The 16,751-nt window shown below is 42.6% G+C and overlaps 2 protein-coding genes across 2 annotated transcripts in view; one reads left to right on the top strand and one right to left on the bottom strand.

The window, feature by feature from the left end:
* Window positions 1-1,369: 1,369 nt before the first annotated feature.
* fance (FA complementation group E) lies at window positions 1,370-6,203 on the bottom strand. Its single transcript, XM_031565566.2, has 10 exons — window positions 5,854-6,203; window positions 5,120-5,705; window positions 4,862-4,906; window positions 4,705-4,761; window positions 3,739-3,882; window positions 3,188-3,311; window positions 2,628-2,703; window positions 2,307-2,373; window positions 1,736-1,861; window positions 1,370-1,626 (listed from the first exon to the last, which is right to left on the bottom strand). Exons 1-10 carry the CDS (start codon window positions 6,060-6,062, stop codon window positions 1,522-1,524), a joined length of 1,539 nt encoding a protein of 512 aa, XP_031421426.1. The 5' UTR covers window positions 6,063-6,203; the 3' UTR covers window positions 1,370-1,521.
* A 403-nt stretch (window positions 6,204-6,606) lies between these two features.
* rad21l1 (RAD21 cohesin complex component like 1) overlaps window positions 6,607-16,751 on the top strand; it is a 16,005-nt gene continuing 5,860 nt past the window's right edge. The window contains exons 1-10 of the mRNA XM_031565565.2: window positions 6,607-6,678; window positions 7,313-7,500; window positions 7,636-7,765; window positions 8,205-8,304; window positions 8,549-8,667; window positions 10,966-11,022; window positions 11,177-11,275; window positions 13,877-14,020; window positions 15,306-15,535; window positions 16,407-16,500. Of these exons, the coding sequence (XP_031421425.1) occupies window positions 7,354-7,500; window positions 7,636-7,765; window positions 8,205-8,304; window positions 8,549-8,667; window positions 10,966-11,022; window positions 11,177-11,275; window positions 13,877-14,020; window positions 15,306-15,535; window positions 16,407-16,500 (1,120 nt within the window). The 5' untranslated portion in view covers window positions 6,607-6,678; window positions 7,313-7,353. The remainder of the gene's footprint in view (window positions 6,679-7,312; window positions 7,501-7,635; window positions 7,766-8,204; window positions 8,305-8,548; window positions 8,668-10,965; window positions 11,023-11,176; window positions 11,276-13,876; window positions 14,021-15,305; window positions 15,536-16,406; window positions 16,501-16,751) is intronic.

Below are 16,751 nucleotides of genomic sequence, written 5' to 3'. Positions count from 1 at the left end.
CCAAGAAGTCACATGTAGTCTGTATGTCTCAACGCATCTATTCAACTTTTTGGAAACACTTTCTATGATGCCTGCCTCTTTAAGGCCCTATAAGGGCATTCAAAATGTCCTATAAAGTAGCTATAAGTCATTGTAGCACTCATTATAACTATGTTTATAACCACCTTTATGATACATTATGTCAGTTAATGGTTATAATTTTAAGAGAATAATGCATTATAAATATGTGATCATTAGTCTGATCACATACGGACAGGTCAATGATATCTGAAAAAGTGGTGGAGACAGGTGGTCAGGGAATAATAATTAAGACCTTTGTCAGGTTTTTAATGGCACACACGACACACTGGAACACACACGTGCATATATGGAGGCGACACAGGACACACACACACGCAGGTAAGCCTGAGGTCGCTGTGAATTTATTTTCTGCTTTTTCCCATCCTGGACTGTCCTTCCTCAAGGACCCCCCAGGAGCAGTGGGCAGCTTGTAGCGCCCGGGGACCAAGTGAAGTGAACTGTCCATCTTTGGTCAGGGATGGACATGTGTTCTGTTATTTTGCATGTTTTTTCTGTTGGGGTCCTTAGTGGAGGAAACCCCTTGTGAACACGGGGAGAACATGCAAACTCCACACAGAAAGGCCCGGGAGATAGCCCACTGCACTCGGGGGAGGACCTGCCCCCCAGAGCCAACAGCGCCCCATGTGGGAATCGAACCCATGACCTTCTTGCTGTGAGGCGGCAGTGCAAGCAGTGCAAGCAACTGAGCCACCGTGCCAAGAAGGTAGAGTAGTGCAGTGGAAGAAGGTGCAGTAGTACAGGGGCCAAACAAGGGACACTGCTCCCCTTGAGGGAAAAGAGCCCGTAACTGATTCTCCACGGAGAGAAGCAAATAAGATTTTATAACAATATCACAGGAATATAAAAACACATAAAAAAAATCTAAAAATCTGCATGAACAATTCTCCAGCAGGTGGACATATATTCTACTACACCGCTTGTTTTGTGGTAGGTCATTTTGTGCTAATAGTGCTAGTAAGAGCCCAGTTCTCTGAGGTTCTATAGAATGTTTTCCTGAAGAGAAATGTTTCTAAAATGTTCTAGAATCATATCATGTTTTTTTCTGTCATGTAACTCATTTCCTGCAACTTGTTTTATGGAGGGGGACAGAGCAAGCTTGAAGCTTGCACTTATTATTTAATTCACCTCCCCAAATGTTAATAAATGTTGGCAAGCGAAGTGGCAATACATAGTTTATAAAACAACCCGCCAACTTGGCTGTTGTTGTGCATTTGTATTTTGGTCCCTGAACAGTAACTCTGTTGTAGAAATGAGTGCTGATTGATCATGAAGAATAGCAGAAGAAATATTACAGTTTTCATGTAATTTAATCAGAAACTATTTAAATACAACTATTTTACAATAAACATGTCTTAGCCTCATACGATGCATTTCAAGAAACAGCCACAGTATCCATCCGTTTTTGATGTAGCCTAGTAGAGTTGCTTTTTGAGGTCTCTCTCATGAGTGTGAAATCCGTTTGAGTGCCGCCTGAAGAGACTTCTTCAGAAATGTTTCATTAGCATCCAGGCAGCAGGACAGAATGTGTTTACATTCACCTTTAACCTGATAAAACAGAAGAAACACAAATCAGAGAATCACTTCAACAGTCTGATTTCAGTAAAGCCATAAAAGCGCCATCTTGTGGAGAAGTTGTGCAAGTGTTGTAACTCACATGGCTCTGGTATTTGGTCAGGACTGTGAGGAGCATCTTGGCGAACTTCATGGACTTGACAAAGTAGGGCGACTGACTGCTGAGTTGGTTTGTGAACCTTGTGAAAAATTCATCTGTCAATTCCAGCTGTGGACAATAAAAAGAAGGGAATAGTTACTGGCATGCGGAGAACCTCATTGTGTCACTCAATTGATGACAATGGCCAGTCCATCTTCTTTGATTCTACATTTAAATCCATAATTGTTGGTGATGTAATATAGACCCGTTATAGGTACAACGGACTAGGAGCAACCTGAGCAGGCTCCTTTCTCCGTAAAGTCATTGCTCCGTAAAACATCTGAGAAAAACAGAAGGCAAGGAAACAGCAAAGACAGTAGAGCTAGTGGTAGGGTGACTTTATTCACCTTTGACTTGCCAATACAATGCTTATTATTTGGATATAAAACAATGCTGTTGTAACAACCAAGGTATTATTCCCAGTCAAAGTATTTTGAATGCAACTATTTAACCTCGGAGAACTCATGTATTTCCAAGAACAACACAAACACCAGTGACTTGCTGCGTGGCTCACCCTTGTATCCAGAAGAGAGTGGATGACGGAGAGTACACTCTCATTCCAGGATCCGGAGAGAGTCATTCTGCAGAGATTACACAACGATTACATAATCTACCGTAAATAACAAAACTACTTTCTCAAATTTCCAACTAAATTTCCCTCCGGATTAATAAAGTATCCATCTATCTACGTATCTATCTATCTAGACACAAACTAGAATACAGAACTTATTAATTTGTGAGTTAAAACGATATATTAGGGTTTAACTGATCTTTTGTTCAGGAGTCATACTTTTTCTACAAAACATTTAGACTCTTCAGGAACAGCTGATCTTACCCAAAGACCAGCAGTCTATACTGGGGCTCCAGGGAATCCTCTATCAGTCTGCTGATCAATTCAACTTGAACAGTTCCTGAAAACATACACTACTTAAGTGGACACCAAGCCAATCATGTTTACATTTACAATGATACCATTTCCTATGCATATCCCCCAAATTCTTCTCAACATCTTAAAACATTACCTCACACAGCTACATGAAAGTTAAATTTTCTCTCTCTCTATGTGTTTTATAAAGAAACCCAGGAAACCTGGACGTCGTTATCTCTCCTTTTTTCCCCAACTTCTATGTACACACTGCAGTGAAGATTAGAGCTTTGGAAGAACGTCTGTAATTTGTGGTGTGACAATAACACCAAATCAAATCTGATCAAATATGTTTATAAAGTCTATGATAAATGAGAGGGTTCTGCAAACACAGTATGCAGAGAGCAAAAGAGATGAAGATGAAGCTGAGAAATATTATGAAAATACAATGGATATTCGTTTAACACGCACGGTCTTAGTGAACTGAGCCAAACTACAAACCGGTGTCAGCTACCGTAGGATCAACTCACCTGCCTGGCCTCCCTCCAGAATAGGCTTTATGAGCTCCTGGCACATGGGCCTGGGGTAGCGGGCGCACACTGATGACACGGCGGACGCCAACCACCGAGAGGCTGGCTCAGACAAACAGACCACCTGTGGGGAGGAAGACAGACGTAGTTTGTCATATTTATTGATTACAGAGGCAACAAATAACACTTAAAAGATGTCACGAGATTGGCAATGCCTATTGTTTAATGTTTATTGTTACAAAATTAAGCATGAGAACAAATGGGAAATAACGGATACTAAACTAGTGAAGATGAATGTGTAATTCCACAAAACAAAAGGTATTGTGATACTTTTGGGTTAATGCTTAGAAGTGTTTAGAAAGTCTGAATACTGGTTTCCAGCATAATGCTTAGCTATGGATGATTCACTTCAGATGTTTTGATATCTAAGAATAGATTTACACTGACATTTCAGCAATAGCTCCCAGTCCCAACGGTTATCTCATACAACCTACTGTCACTACATCTCTCTCTCTGTGTGTGTGTGTGTGTGTGTGTGTGTGTGTAGGTACCTTGCTGAGCAGCAGGTTCCTGATGAGGGCGGCCGCCACGCTGTGGCTCAGGTCTGGAGAGAGCGCCAGCAGACAGGAACAGAACTGGGGTAAGGTCTGCTCTCTGACCTCAGACAGCTGCAGCAGCCCCCACAGCACATCCACCTGGACACAGAGGAGAGGAGAGGAGAGGGGAGGGGAGGGGAGAGGAGAGGAGAGGAGAGGAGAGGAGAGGAGAGGAGAGGAGAGGAGAGGAGGGAGAGGAGAGTAGGGAGAAGAGAGGAGAGGAGAGGAGGGAGAGGAGAGTAGAGGAGAGGAGAGGAGAGGAGAGGAGAGGAGAGGAGAGGAGAGGAGAGATGATATGAAGGATGTCAGTGTAACCTGTGTAATCTCACAGAACCGTCCCGCGCCGGACTCAAATTTGTGACAATGATGGACATGGTAGGCAGGGGAGCTAGTGGTAGTATTTTATACCACCGGAATAGAGACCTCTGGCAGGATACCTCAGTCAGGTGTTCAATGTGTGTGTGTGTGTGTGTGTGTGTGTGTGTGTGTGTGCGCTTTATTCAGCTGTGCAGCCAGAGAGAGGCAAAATTCACAGGAAGATGCTCAAGCGTCTCTAGTTTCTCACGTCTCTGACTAGACAGGGAACAATTCTGACTTAAGTATTCAATCAGTGAAAGGAGAGGAGTGTTCCGCACAGAGCTCGGAACCCTACTTCTAATTCTAAGAAACATAAAAGCATATGAATAGAATAATAAGACATCAATATATAAGTCTTTAGTTCTGACTAGAATCTCTCACTAGCAAGGAACATCATCACTGTCTGATAACAAACAAATAAACATGACATAAGCATACTGATAAAGTAGAATTACAAGACATTAATATATAAGAACGTGACATAAGCATACTGATATAGTAGAATAATAAGACATTGATATATAAGAATCATAAGACAAATAAACATGACATAAACATACTGACTTGACTGGGGTTGCACTCATTCAGCAGTCCAAGGGTGGCCACAGTGCTTTGATCCCACTAAACAGGACAACCAAAATATGAAGGCTTGTTATCACTATGTAAAGAAGTAGTGAGATGCTAGTGAGAAGTTTTGTGGTTACAGATGAAGGTACCTCACCTCCATTTCAGTCTCTAGAAGTTCTTTAATGAATGGAACTGCAGCCTGCAAAGCAACATGTTGAGTATCATTAATCAAAACAAGTCACTGTGCAGCATTACTTAAAGAGAAATACTATATTATTGTGAGTTGCTGTGATCATTAGAGGGTTTTTGTGCCAATGTTCCTGCTTCACTTTAGCCATGACTACCAATGTTACCGTAACAACCTGGCCATTTAATGATGTCATGTTTTAAGTGCACTTCTTGCAGCTCTCACCTTTATGTGGTCTGGTAACGTAACTGAGTTGGAGTCAGGTGGCGGCAACAGTGATGCCGCTGCATCATCAACAGGGGTTCGGTCCTGAGGAGGAGACTTCTCGTCTGCTGGTGAACCCTCGGTCTCTCCAGCAACCTCCTCTGGTACACCACCGTCAGCAGAGTTGGGCAGCTCCATCTTCATCCTCTTGCTCTGTTGTCCTTCATTGCTAGGGTCGGAGTCCACGTCCAAATTCTCACTTTTCCTCTTCTGGGACTGACTCGAGGGGACTATTTCCGTCGGACAAATTTCTGGTTTAGCGAAGTAAGAGGACCATCCGCCACTTCGGCCAGTGCCCTTGAACTGATCAGAAAGTTCTCTCACACTCTGTCTGCACTGTGGAGTCAGAATCTCCCGTTGTGGGTCTCTTATGTCTCTGTGCAGTTGGCCAATCAGTGCGGCAGTCCATGGAGCTACATCGTCTTCTTGGCGCAAACAGTCCAACAAACTCAGGATGCACTCTTTTGACAGCCCGGTGTGTACGACGTGAAGAAAGGACAGGAGGCTCCATTTGAATGATGCAGGAAACAAGCACACCAAAGGTTTGCTTTGAGAAGAAACGAAAAAAAGTGTGTTGCTTTACATCATAGTCATGAATCAATCTTTTAACGCATTAGAGGTAAAGTGAGTGACCACGTTATGTTACTTCATCATGTCATACGTACACATTCGCTGACAAGTGAAGGCGTACTTACGTTGTCAGTCCTTGGGTATCCCTGTGTAAGCAGGGTTCTCCTTGGCACAGTATTTCCAGGAGATTATGCACCGAGAAAGAAGTATCCAAAGTGCGCTGGCGATTAAACACTTTCAGTGCTTTATAAACTCCAGCAGACCCCAAGAAGAGAGCTCGGAGCAACAAGCGTGAGCGAGTGTCAAAACGTTGTAATAACTCTTTTGGTTCCATGACAGTGTAGTAAATTAGGCATTTCAACCGTGAGTTGACTGCTTTTTCGTCCAACTCAAGGGACAGATGTCCACTGTTAAAATACTCGACATATACTTAATTCTCCCCATAGACGAGGATGGCTGGAAGTCCATGTTTCACTGTCTATGGTACACAGTTCTAGACAGGCTTTGGTTCTTGTTCTTTTTGCCGCCAACCCTGACAAGAAAATCAAAAGAGTCATATCGCCACCTATTGCTATGGAGAGCATTTTCAGCTGCAAATCCGAAATGTGAAGTCAACATCGCAGGATAAGCTATAAAAAGTGACCATGAATATCCTTTTCTCTGTCCAGCACACATTTCACATTCAGAAGTTTCAAAGCATTGTTGAGATGAGGGAAATTTGATACCATACACTTATACACATGTCTTTGAACAAACGGTTAAATACATTGATTATACTGAATTAGCTTACTACTAAAGGTATCTGTTTAAAAAAAAAAACTTTGGACAAATAAATAACTGTTTTGGGGGAGCCCCATTTCTGTGTCCCCATTTGTCACCATGCGCAGATTCACCAACTCAAAAAGAAGGCAGGTGCGCGAGCAAGTTCCCACTTGTCATTTGGTTTGCAGGTAAACTATGATCTAAAAGCTTTGTTAGAAGTGTAACGTTACCAAAGTATATATGGCCTATACTTATACTTAGATGTATATTGGCATTCCCATGTTTGTTGAGGAGGAGGGTAGAGTGTGGTCGTAAACAACCTGTTACGGCAATTGTAACTTAATTATGGTTTTCGTTTTAGTTTGTTTGCTTGATTTAGGAGCTCGCGCTAATCTAAGCTAGCTTGCTAACGTTAGCTAAGACAATTTCCCGCGACATTGGCTGTGCACTTTTATTGCTGGTCATTATATTAACTCGCTGTACCAACATTTTCTTTACATAATTGACTTAGGTAAAAACAAAAGCGAGTAAACGGCTTATTTACAAACCATAACAATATAAAGCAATAACTTTCCCCTATTAAGTTATTTAGCTAGCTTGATGGCTACCTTAATTTATACCTATCGTTAGCTTAGCTAACATTAGCAAATGAACTGACCAGCCAGCTTTTATAATATTTTAAGATAAAGTTACCACTCACCGAAAATTAGGTGAGGGGAAATGAGTTGGCTATCCCCTCATATATCTAGGAATGACATTTGGCTTCACGCTATCCAGTTGGAGTGAAACACGGGTATTACTAATGTAATTTCTTTTTGACAGATGTGGAACAGGATAGCTAGGAGAAACAAACAGCTTTAAACATGCAGTTCTACACACAACTGTTTACCTCCAACCGTGGGCCTCTGGCCAGGATCTGGTTAGCTTGTCACTGGGAAAAGAAAATTACCAAAGCTCAAGTGTTTGAATGTAACTTAGAGACTTCCATCCAAGATATTATATGCCCTCAGGTAAGCTATAAACAGTGACATGATTCAGATCTCATTTTTGTGTAGTAATGTTTTTTTGTAGTTATATCAACTAAGTCATTTTACCTTCGGTTCTATCATACCGTACGTGTCATGGGTGTTGTGTTCTGACCCTAGATAAAGATTGGCTTGAGAACATCAGGACATCTGCTTCTTGGAGTGGTGCGAATTTACTCACGGAAAGCCAAGTATCTTCTTGCGGACTGCAGTGAAGCTGTGGTCAAAATCAAAGTGGCCTTTCGTCCAGGTAATCCCAAAACCTGTGGTATTCAAAGACTTTCACATCTAAATACAGCAATGCCAGTTTGATCTAACAATGGTCTTTTGACAGTTTACTTGCTCCGTATTGGTGAATTAAAATTACCCACTGGTATATATTGGGTCTATGTCACCCTTCCCTATTCAGACATTCTTATCGAAAGGACATCGGCAAATAAGTGCTCAGGGAATGTTAGTTGATATTTTCTCTCACCAAAAAATAACATACATGACCATCATGACATCTCTTAGCACACAATGTAGTGTGGAGAATTCATCGACTGGAGCAGACCCTTCAACCTGTGTGAGGATAAAGGAAATGGAAGTGTTTATATGCCAACAGCCCCATACAAAATAAAAAAGTCTCCTTCCTCCCTCTATCTGTTTCCTGATCATTTCCTGATTTGTTTGCTGTCTTGTCCCTTCAGGGCAGCTTGACCTGCCGGAAGATGGGAAGGAGGCCCGGTTAAAATCCATCACACTCCCAGAGGACTTCGCCGACTTTGACTCTCAACTGCCCGACCCCAAGTATGTTACCCCAGTACAGTTCACTGTAAATTAATCCAATATAGCCTTTGTCCCATAGATTGTGATACATAGTGAAATGGATCCCTCTACGTAATAGTAAAAAATGGAAAATAATTCAGATACTTCTTTGTTGAACTATAAAGTATATCTGTTAGTTTTACGTACCAGTGTAGTTTAGTTCTGAGGTTTAGTTTAGCATGTTTTGTAATGTTGTTTGTGTAAATACACACTTCTCTATTTTCAGGATGTTTAACGATGTAGTTGACATCTCCTTGAACCAGAGTCGCATGGAGGAGATAACGCTCAGAGAAGATTTTGGGGATTTCCCTCTCATGATGGATAGCTTCAGTGCCAGATCTTTAGGTGCTCAACACTTCACAACACAACTCACAGACACATTTTCAGAGGTCAGGTGTAGCTTTATACCCTGGTGCATCCCCCACCTCTACCTTTCCCCCTCCTCTTATCTACCTTAAATATAAACGTAAGTGGTATGACCTGAATGGCACGCTACAAATATTCACGTTCACTGTTGAACTTGAATGAAACATAAAATGTCCACTTACACTATAAAAACACACTCACACTGACAATTATCTGCACACACACAACTTGTTCTCTTGGAGGCTACAGGTGGTTACATTATTGATCTTCTTGTTAGCAAGTTGTTAGGTGAAGCGCTGTTTCATTTTACTTGCGTATCTCTGATATAAATCTCCATTTAAATCTCAGTATTTCCATTACCGATAGTCCATTACTCTTACACATTCATTATACATGTGTGTCGCTACATTTATACATCTGTTGACCACTTTTGCTGACCTGGATATACAGTGGGGGAAATAAGTATTTGACCCCCTGCCGATTTTGGCCACTTGCAAAGAAATGTGTGATCTATAATTGTAATGGTAGGTCTATTTTAACAGTGAGAGACAGAATATCAACACAAACATCCAGAAAACTACATTTCATGACAGTTATGAATTGATTTGCATTTGTCACGGAAAATAAGTATTTGAACCCCTAGCAAAACATGACTTAGTACTTGGTGGAATAACCCTTGTTGGGAAGCACAGACGTCAGACGTTTCTTGTAGTTGGTCACCAGGTTTACACACATCTCAGGAGGGATTTTGGTTCACTCCTCTTTGCAGATTCTCTCTAAATCCTTAAGGTTGCGTTTTCAATCGGAGGGAATGAGGTTCAAGCCCAATATTCCACGGTAAATGGCCCCATCCATAGTCCCCTCGATGCGGTGGAGTCGTCCTGTACCCTTGGCAGAGAAACAGCCCCAAAGCATAATGTTTCCACCTCCATGCTTGACGGTGGGGATGGTGTTCTTGGGGTCACATTCAGCATTCTTCCCCCTCCAAACGCGGCAAGTCGAGTTGATGCCAAAGAGCTTGATTTTGGTCTCATCTGACAACATCCTGTCTCCCAATCCTCCTTAGAATCATTCAAGTGTTCATTGGCAAACTTCAGACGGCCCTGTACATGTGCTTCCTTGAGCAGGGGGACCTTGCGAGTGCTGCAGTACTTCAAACCATTACGGCGTAGTGTGTTGCCAATGGTTTTCTTGGTGACTGTGGTCCCAGCTGCCTTGAGATCATTCACAAGCTCCCCCTGTGTAGTTCTGGGGTTATTCTGCACCTTTCGGATGATCACCGATACCGCACGAGGGGATATCTTGCATGGAGCCCCAGACCTAGAGCGATTGACAGTTGTTTGGTGTTGCTTCCATTTGCGAATAATCGCACCAATAGTTGCCTGCTTCTCTCCAAGCTGCTTGCCGATGGTTTTGTAGCCCATTCCAGCCTTGTGCAGGTCTACAATCTTATCTCTGATGTCCTTGGACAACTCTTTGGTCTTGCCCATGGTGGTGAGGTTGAAGGTGTGAAGGATGATTCTTTGGACAGGTTTCTTTTATACACGTCACCAGTTGAGATCAGGTGTACCTTGTTAGACCTAATGAGGACTAATCTGTATGCTTCTTGGGCACATAACTGGTCTGTGGAAGCCAGAATTCTTGCTGTTTGGTAGGGGTTCAAATACTTATTTTCCGCGACAAATGCAAATCAATTCATAACTGTAAAATGCAGTTTTCTGGATGTTTTTGTTGATATTCTGTCTTTTACTGTTAAAATAGACCTGCCATTACAATTATAGATCACACATTTCTTTGCAAGTGGACAAACTTGCAAAATCGGCAGGGGGTCAAATACTTATTTTCCCCACTGAAAAGAAACACAAGCACAAGCTCAAAGAAACACAAACAAAAGCACAAAGAAACACAAACAAAAGCACAAAGAAACACAAACAAAAGCACAAAGAAACACAAGCACACCAGGATAACGTGCCTGCAGGCTGTGAAGGTCTACTGAATGACACATGTGCCCCCCAACCCCCGGGTCTGTGTGCCTGTGTGAGCTTTACTCATTGTAATCATGAATTAATCTCCTAAACTCCTAAAAATGAACATATCAGATTAGGAATGAACAAAACAATAATTAATCCCAACTATGAAAATGATACATGAGTATAAGGGGGTGTCCAGTGTCCATTAATGTGTCCCACTTTTTATGTAATATTTGAAGAGATTATGTGCAGGTATTTTCGTGTGAATGTGGGTAACCGTGGTCTCATAATCTCTTGTCTCTTGTAGGGGAGAGGTCGGAGTTTGATGGGTTTGGTGACGAGGGGCTGGAGAACACTTTGCTAGGTAAGGACCTGCCACAGATGTCTCTTGACCTTGGACCGGATGTGGTCCGATCAGCAGGTTGTATATTAAATTAATGATTGATTGAAGATTGAATTGATTATTATACACTCTGATGTAAGTCTTGATTGTTTTTTCTTTTATGTAATTTGTCCAGATTTTATGATCGAGGCCAGTAATGAAGGATTCACAGATATCTTTGACTCACCTCATAAGGTCCCGAGGACTCCACCTCCAACGGCCATTAACCAAGACGGTATGCATTAATTACACACTCCCTCAACTAAGTACTGTAGGGGCTTGTGTGTCTGTTTGTGTCTGGATATATATATATATATATATATATATATATTGATAGAATGTACTGAGCATGCCAAACTTGAAGAACGGACCGGAAGACGCAGTCAGGGTTTCTGGAGTTTATTTCAGCATGGAGACTCAGTGAATGGCCTACCTGACTGTACAATGTGTTGCCATTTATACCATTCAGTCAGGTATAATACAGGGGGGGAGGTGAGACCACACCCTACAGGTAATGGCAGGAAGGGGAGAGTGGGTTGGGGAGGTTCAGCTGTGAGGGGGGAGGGGGGTGAGAACAGAGGGCATAGGGTGATAGCAGGAAGGAGACTATCTGGGAAGGGGTTCAGATGCTAATGGTTCAGGTCCCAGTGAGACAGACAGAGTACACATCCAGGGGTATGGGTTACAGATACAAAATAATGCGACACTTAGCTCAGGTCTCTTACAACAGTAGAATATCAATATTGGGTTGCATCAATATTGCCAAGGAACAGTATATTATTGTATGTTATGTCCAGTAACCCTTTTATACTTAATTTATACTTCTGCGTTTTCACGGAGACGGACACATGGGCACACCTTGGCAACACCTTCTCCGAGGTGGAACGCCCCTCCGAGCCCCTCAGAGAGCCCTCGGAGAGCTCGACGTGCACCTCCTCAATTTTCTGACTATCCGTTCTAATTTCGGATAGCTACGGATACCCCCTTAGCTGTGATTGGTCCGCTAATGACATCATTTTCGGAATCTCACATTTCCTGTTTCATTCCCTATCTGTTCCTATTCTGTTATAGAGTGTGGATCAGCCGAATATTTCTGTCCGAGCCCGGAATACTATCCCATTCGCACAGGAGACATCACCTGCACGGCAATCGGAGCATATTTGTCAAACGCGATAAAAGATACTGCTCTGATATATTCCCATTTCATACTGAATATTCTGTTTAGATTAAAGGTTTGTTTTTCGACATACCGTGATATTTCAGATGATAGAACAGTTGAAATGAATGCAGAATCCCTTCATACCACAAAACAAATTAAAATCGATTTATTTACGACTGGTTTAGCCTGAAGTCCTGTTGTAAATTCGACCTAGCGATAAAAGTACTTTATGAATCGGAGGATTAAAGATGAGACGTGAAGGGTGTAACTTATATATCTGCAAAGAAATCCACATAAATTGCAACATACTACCTTCTCAGAGGCTAAAGTCTGACGACAGTTATATGGTATGCCACTGTGACATTAAAAAAACGTTGACTGCGACTGATTCTCTCGCCTTTTATCTTCCACCTTCCTTAAAAGATGTGTCAAAAAACGAACTTCTGCTTTTGCTGCATGTGAAGCAGACACGTTGACTTCACTACTTATTAAGATATTTTATCTGTGTCCCAGCCCAAGTGAGGTATAATTTCTAAATGTTTGGCCGAACCCGACCAGCAGGCAATGATGAACTAAACGTCTGTCTTACCACTACAACAGGGACATAGGAATAACGTTTGGTACACAACTCTATCATTCAGGGCCTGCTTTAGAGCAGAGATTTCTCAGCAGCCTGCAGTCTCTCAATTTGCCAAGAGGCTGATTATGGATTATCACTCCGTGTGCACTGCCCTGCTATTGTTTCTAACAATGGCAACAGCTGAGCGACCCTTTTCCAAATTGAAACTCATTAAGCCCTACCTGAGGAGCAGGAGAGGCTGAATGGTCTGGCTATCCTGTCCATTGAGAAAGCAAATCATGCATCACCACTTTTATGTTTGAAAGGCATCGTTTCGGCTTGCAGGTGTGCTGTGCTCAGTCAGCTTGTCGGTCTTGACGTTCAGATGTTGCGCCTAAACTATCTATATCATATCGTCTCGTCACATGATCAAATAGAGACTTGACAGTGGACAACAGCATACATATTACCCAGCAATCATCATTGCAAATCTGAATATGACAAAAATACCTATTCATTTCATTGAATCGTTTTTTAATAGTTTCTATAGCGTATGTAAGATTATCATTTTGTTATAGATTGCTATTATTTTTCCCACAAATAATACCTACCATGATGGAGATAAGTTTGCCTTTTCAAGTGCATATATAGCATTAGACAGTCTCTACAATGTAATCCTACGTGCCTTCAAGACCCAAAGGCCCAAGTGCGACTGCACCTGCTGCACCCCCTATAGTTACGTGTCTGGCTAATGACAGCCGGGAGGAGGTCAATAAACTATCAATGACTTCTACACACAAAGACGTCATGAGGTAGGCTTCTCTAAGCTCGTCTTCGACAAAAAAAACGTTGCTCCACCTACTGTTCTGGCGGTGAATTGTTTTCAGCACCCACAGCCTTCTGGGAAGTATAAATCAAAAAGAGTCTATCGTATCCGTCCGTGTCCGTCCGCCCGCCCATCCGTAACGACGACGCAGAAGTATAATTCGACCTTTATGCTCCTTCGTGTTCAGTTTTGTGTTTGATCCTCTGCATCCTGAAGTGGTCTGTCGCCCCCTAGGGAGCCTGTGTAATACTGTAACATAACTGTGGGCGATATTGGATTGTTCTGATTCCAGATGTGGATCCGAATGCTTTGGAAGTGCAAGTAGAACCCTGTAGTCCCCAGCCCCCCACTGCTGTGTCATTTGGCACCATGAACGAGACGGTGCTGGTGGAGAATGAGGCAGAGTACTTCGCTCTTGAGCCGGTTCCAACGACACGTAAGACACTTTGTATTGTGTTTTTTTTTTTTTTTTTTTTGCCATGACCCGTAAGAGACTTTACATCGTGTTTGTTTCTACAACGACACGTAAGACACTCTACATCGTGTTTGTTTCTACAACGACACGTAAGACACTTTACATCGTGTTTGTTTCTACAACGACACGTAAGACACTCTACATCGTGTTTGTTTCTACAACGACACGTAAGACACTCTACATCGTGTTTGTTTCTACAACGACACGTAAGACACTTTACATCGTGTTTGTTTCTACAACGACACGTAAGACACTTTACATCGTGTTTGTTTCTACAACGACACGTAAGACACTCTATGTCGTGTTTGTTTCTACAACGACACGTAAGACACTCTATATCGTGTTTGTTTCTACAGGGAAGTAGGTTGGAGAGGGTGGGTTATTTCAGTTGTACACAATACAAGGGGCTTTAATTTCATTAACAGGCAACAGCCAACGAGGAAAGTCCACTGCACATGAACTAAAGCTAGTTCAATAACTTGGAAAATTAATGTTCCAATTTTTTTTTCATGGTTTATTTATGAACGTTTTATTCAAGTATGAAATAAAGAAACAAGAGAAAACCATTCCAAAATGTCAATACAAAAATGTCCTTGTAAATACTACAGTACAGGAGGACCTTGATCCCCCAAACCAAACCCAGTCTGCTTCCCCAACTCCCAGGGATAGAGACAGACAAACTTCAAATTGAAAACAAATAAACAAAGCAGGGTCATTTTGTTAATTTAATACAAGAGCAGGATCCTAAGTGCAAACATGGGTGGAACAGTGCAATGCTCCCACACAGCAGCTGATAGCTTGAGTTAATGTGCGACAATGAAATGAGGGCCCAAGATGTTACATTTCTTGTGCTATATAATGGGGACTTCCCAGTAATGGCCAGACTGTTCAATGTCACATGCAAGTGATCATACCGAAATGACCTAAACTACGTACACCAGGGTACACCACACTTTTTCTTATTTCTCATACTAAATGATTAATGATTAATGAATCATACTTAAATGATCAAAACTACATTTACTACGAAATTCATGCAGTAAGCAACCGCCTCTTTTGAATCATTCCAAGATGCGAGACAGCCCTTTAAATGTCTGTAGCATTAAGTTACAAAAAATACATCATCAGATTTTCAGAAATGATTTATTTTACAATAATAATAAGTTACGATAGTTACTCATTATTTGAATATCCTTATGATGAACCAACTCTGTGGTAGAGCCTAATGTGTTTGTGGGTTGGGCAGCGACCCTGGAGAGGAAGAGAGGGAAGAAGAGGAGGCTGATGGTGGACGCCAGGAAGGAGCTGACCAATGAGGAGATGAGACGGATGCTGCAGGAAGCTGATGACCTCATAGGGGTCCTGGACCTGGCCCCGCCCACCCGGCAGCTGATGGAGTGGAAGACCACAGGAGGCGTGGAGTGGCTGTTCAGACATTACTGCGCACCGGCCGTCTACCATCCAGACCTGCTGCAGGTGAGTGGGGGGGCGCACACACACACACACACACACACACACTTACACCAGCGCTCTCTCTCTCACTCACACACACACACACACACACACACACACACACACACACACTTACACCAGCGCTCTCTCTCTCACTCACACACACACACACACTTACACCAGCGCTCTCTCTCTCACTCACACACACACACTTACACCAGTGCTCTCTCTCTCACTCACACACACACACTAACACCAGCGCTCTCTCTCTCACTCACACACACACACTAACACCAGCGCTCTCTCTCTCACTCACACACACACACTAACACAAGCGCTCTCTCTCTCTCTGTCTCTCTCTCTCTCTCATTCACACACACACACACACACACACACACACACACACACACACACACAAACAGTAGCTCTCTCTCTCTCTCACACACACATAACACACAAACACACACGCAAACAGTAGCTCTCTCACTCACACACACACAAACAGTAGCTCTCACTCACACACACACATAACATACAGACACAAATACTAGCTCTCTCTCTCTCTCACACACACATAACACACAAATACTATCTCTCTCTCACTCTCACTCACACACACACACACACACACACACACACACACACACATATATAACACTAGTCAAATTTGTGCCACTTATTTATGTTTTATTCTCATCTGCAGTAAGTTTATCTCATTAAGCGGACCTTCCTATGCCTCCACAACCAACATTGAATTGAAACGTGGTGGTGGAATGTCCTATCCACGTTGTGAGGAGTGAATATAGACGACTCTAGGCCTGCAACCGCCACCTGTAATTATGATGTAACGCATACTCGTCAGTGTGGCTAAATGCTTCCATTTCAACCCACGCAGATCTTCCCTAGGAACATGTTTCCCGGGAAACCAGGGTCAAAGGAGGCAGGCGAGGAGAGCGACCCAGAGGAGATGAGGAACCAGCATCGAGAGGGTAGGAGCACACAGTTAGAGGCAGTGGGATGGATGCAACTTCCTACTTGGCTGGGGACCTTCGTGATCCTTGTCACCTCTGCCAAGGAGAGGTTATGTTTTCGTTGTTGTGTTGTCTGTCTGATCGTCTGTCCGTTTGTCTGTCACCTGGACTACACAAAAAATAACAGGCTGATTTTCATGAAACTTGCTTGGAGGGGTGTAGCATGGACCAAGGAAGAACCCATTAAATGTTGGAATGGATTGGGCTCA

The sequence above is a fragment of the Clupea harengus genome, chromosome 4, assembly GCF_900700415.2.
Source record: "Clupea harengus chromosome 4, Ch_v2.0.2, whole genome shotgun sequence".
In the NCBI taxonomy this organism is placed as follows: domain Eukaryota; kingdom Metazoa; phylum Chordata; class Actinopteri; order Clupeiformes; family Clupeidae; genus Clupea; species Clupea harengus.
Note: the sequence above shows the minus strand (reverse complement) of the source record. Positions and strands in the feature narration are given on the sequence as shown.

What these genes read in the sequence shown, in the direction of transcription:
- fance (XM_031565566.2), bottom strand. Translation starts at nt 6,062, where the DNA reads ATGGAACCAAAAGAGTTATTACAACGTTTTGACACTCGCTCACGCTTG. An exon ending in TCTGGAGGGAGGCCAGGCAG is followed by an intron (nt 2,704 to 3,187) that starts GTGAGTTGATCC and finishes GTATGTTTTCAG; the next exon opens with GAACTGTTCAAGTTGAATTG. An exon ending in TATAGACTGCTGGTCTTTGG is followed by an intron (nt 2,374 to 2,627) that starts GTAAGATCAGCT and finishes TAATCTCTGCAG; the next exon opens with AATGACTCTCTCCGGATCCT.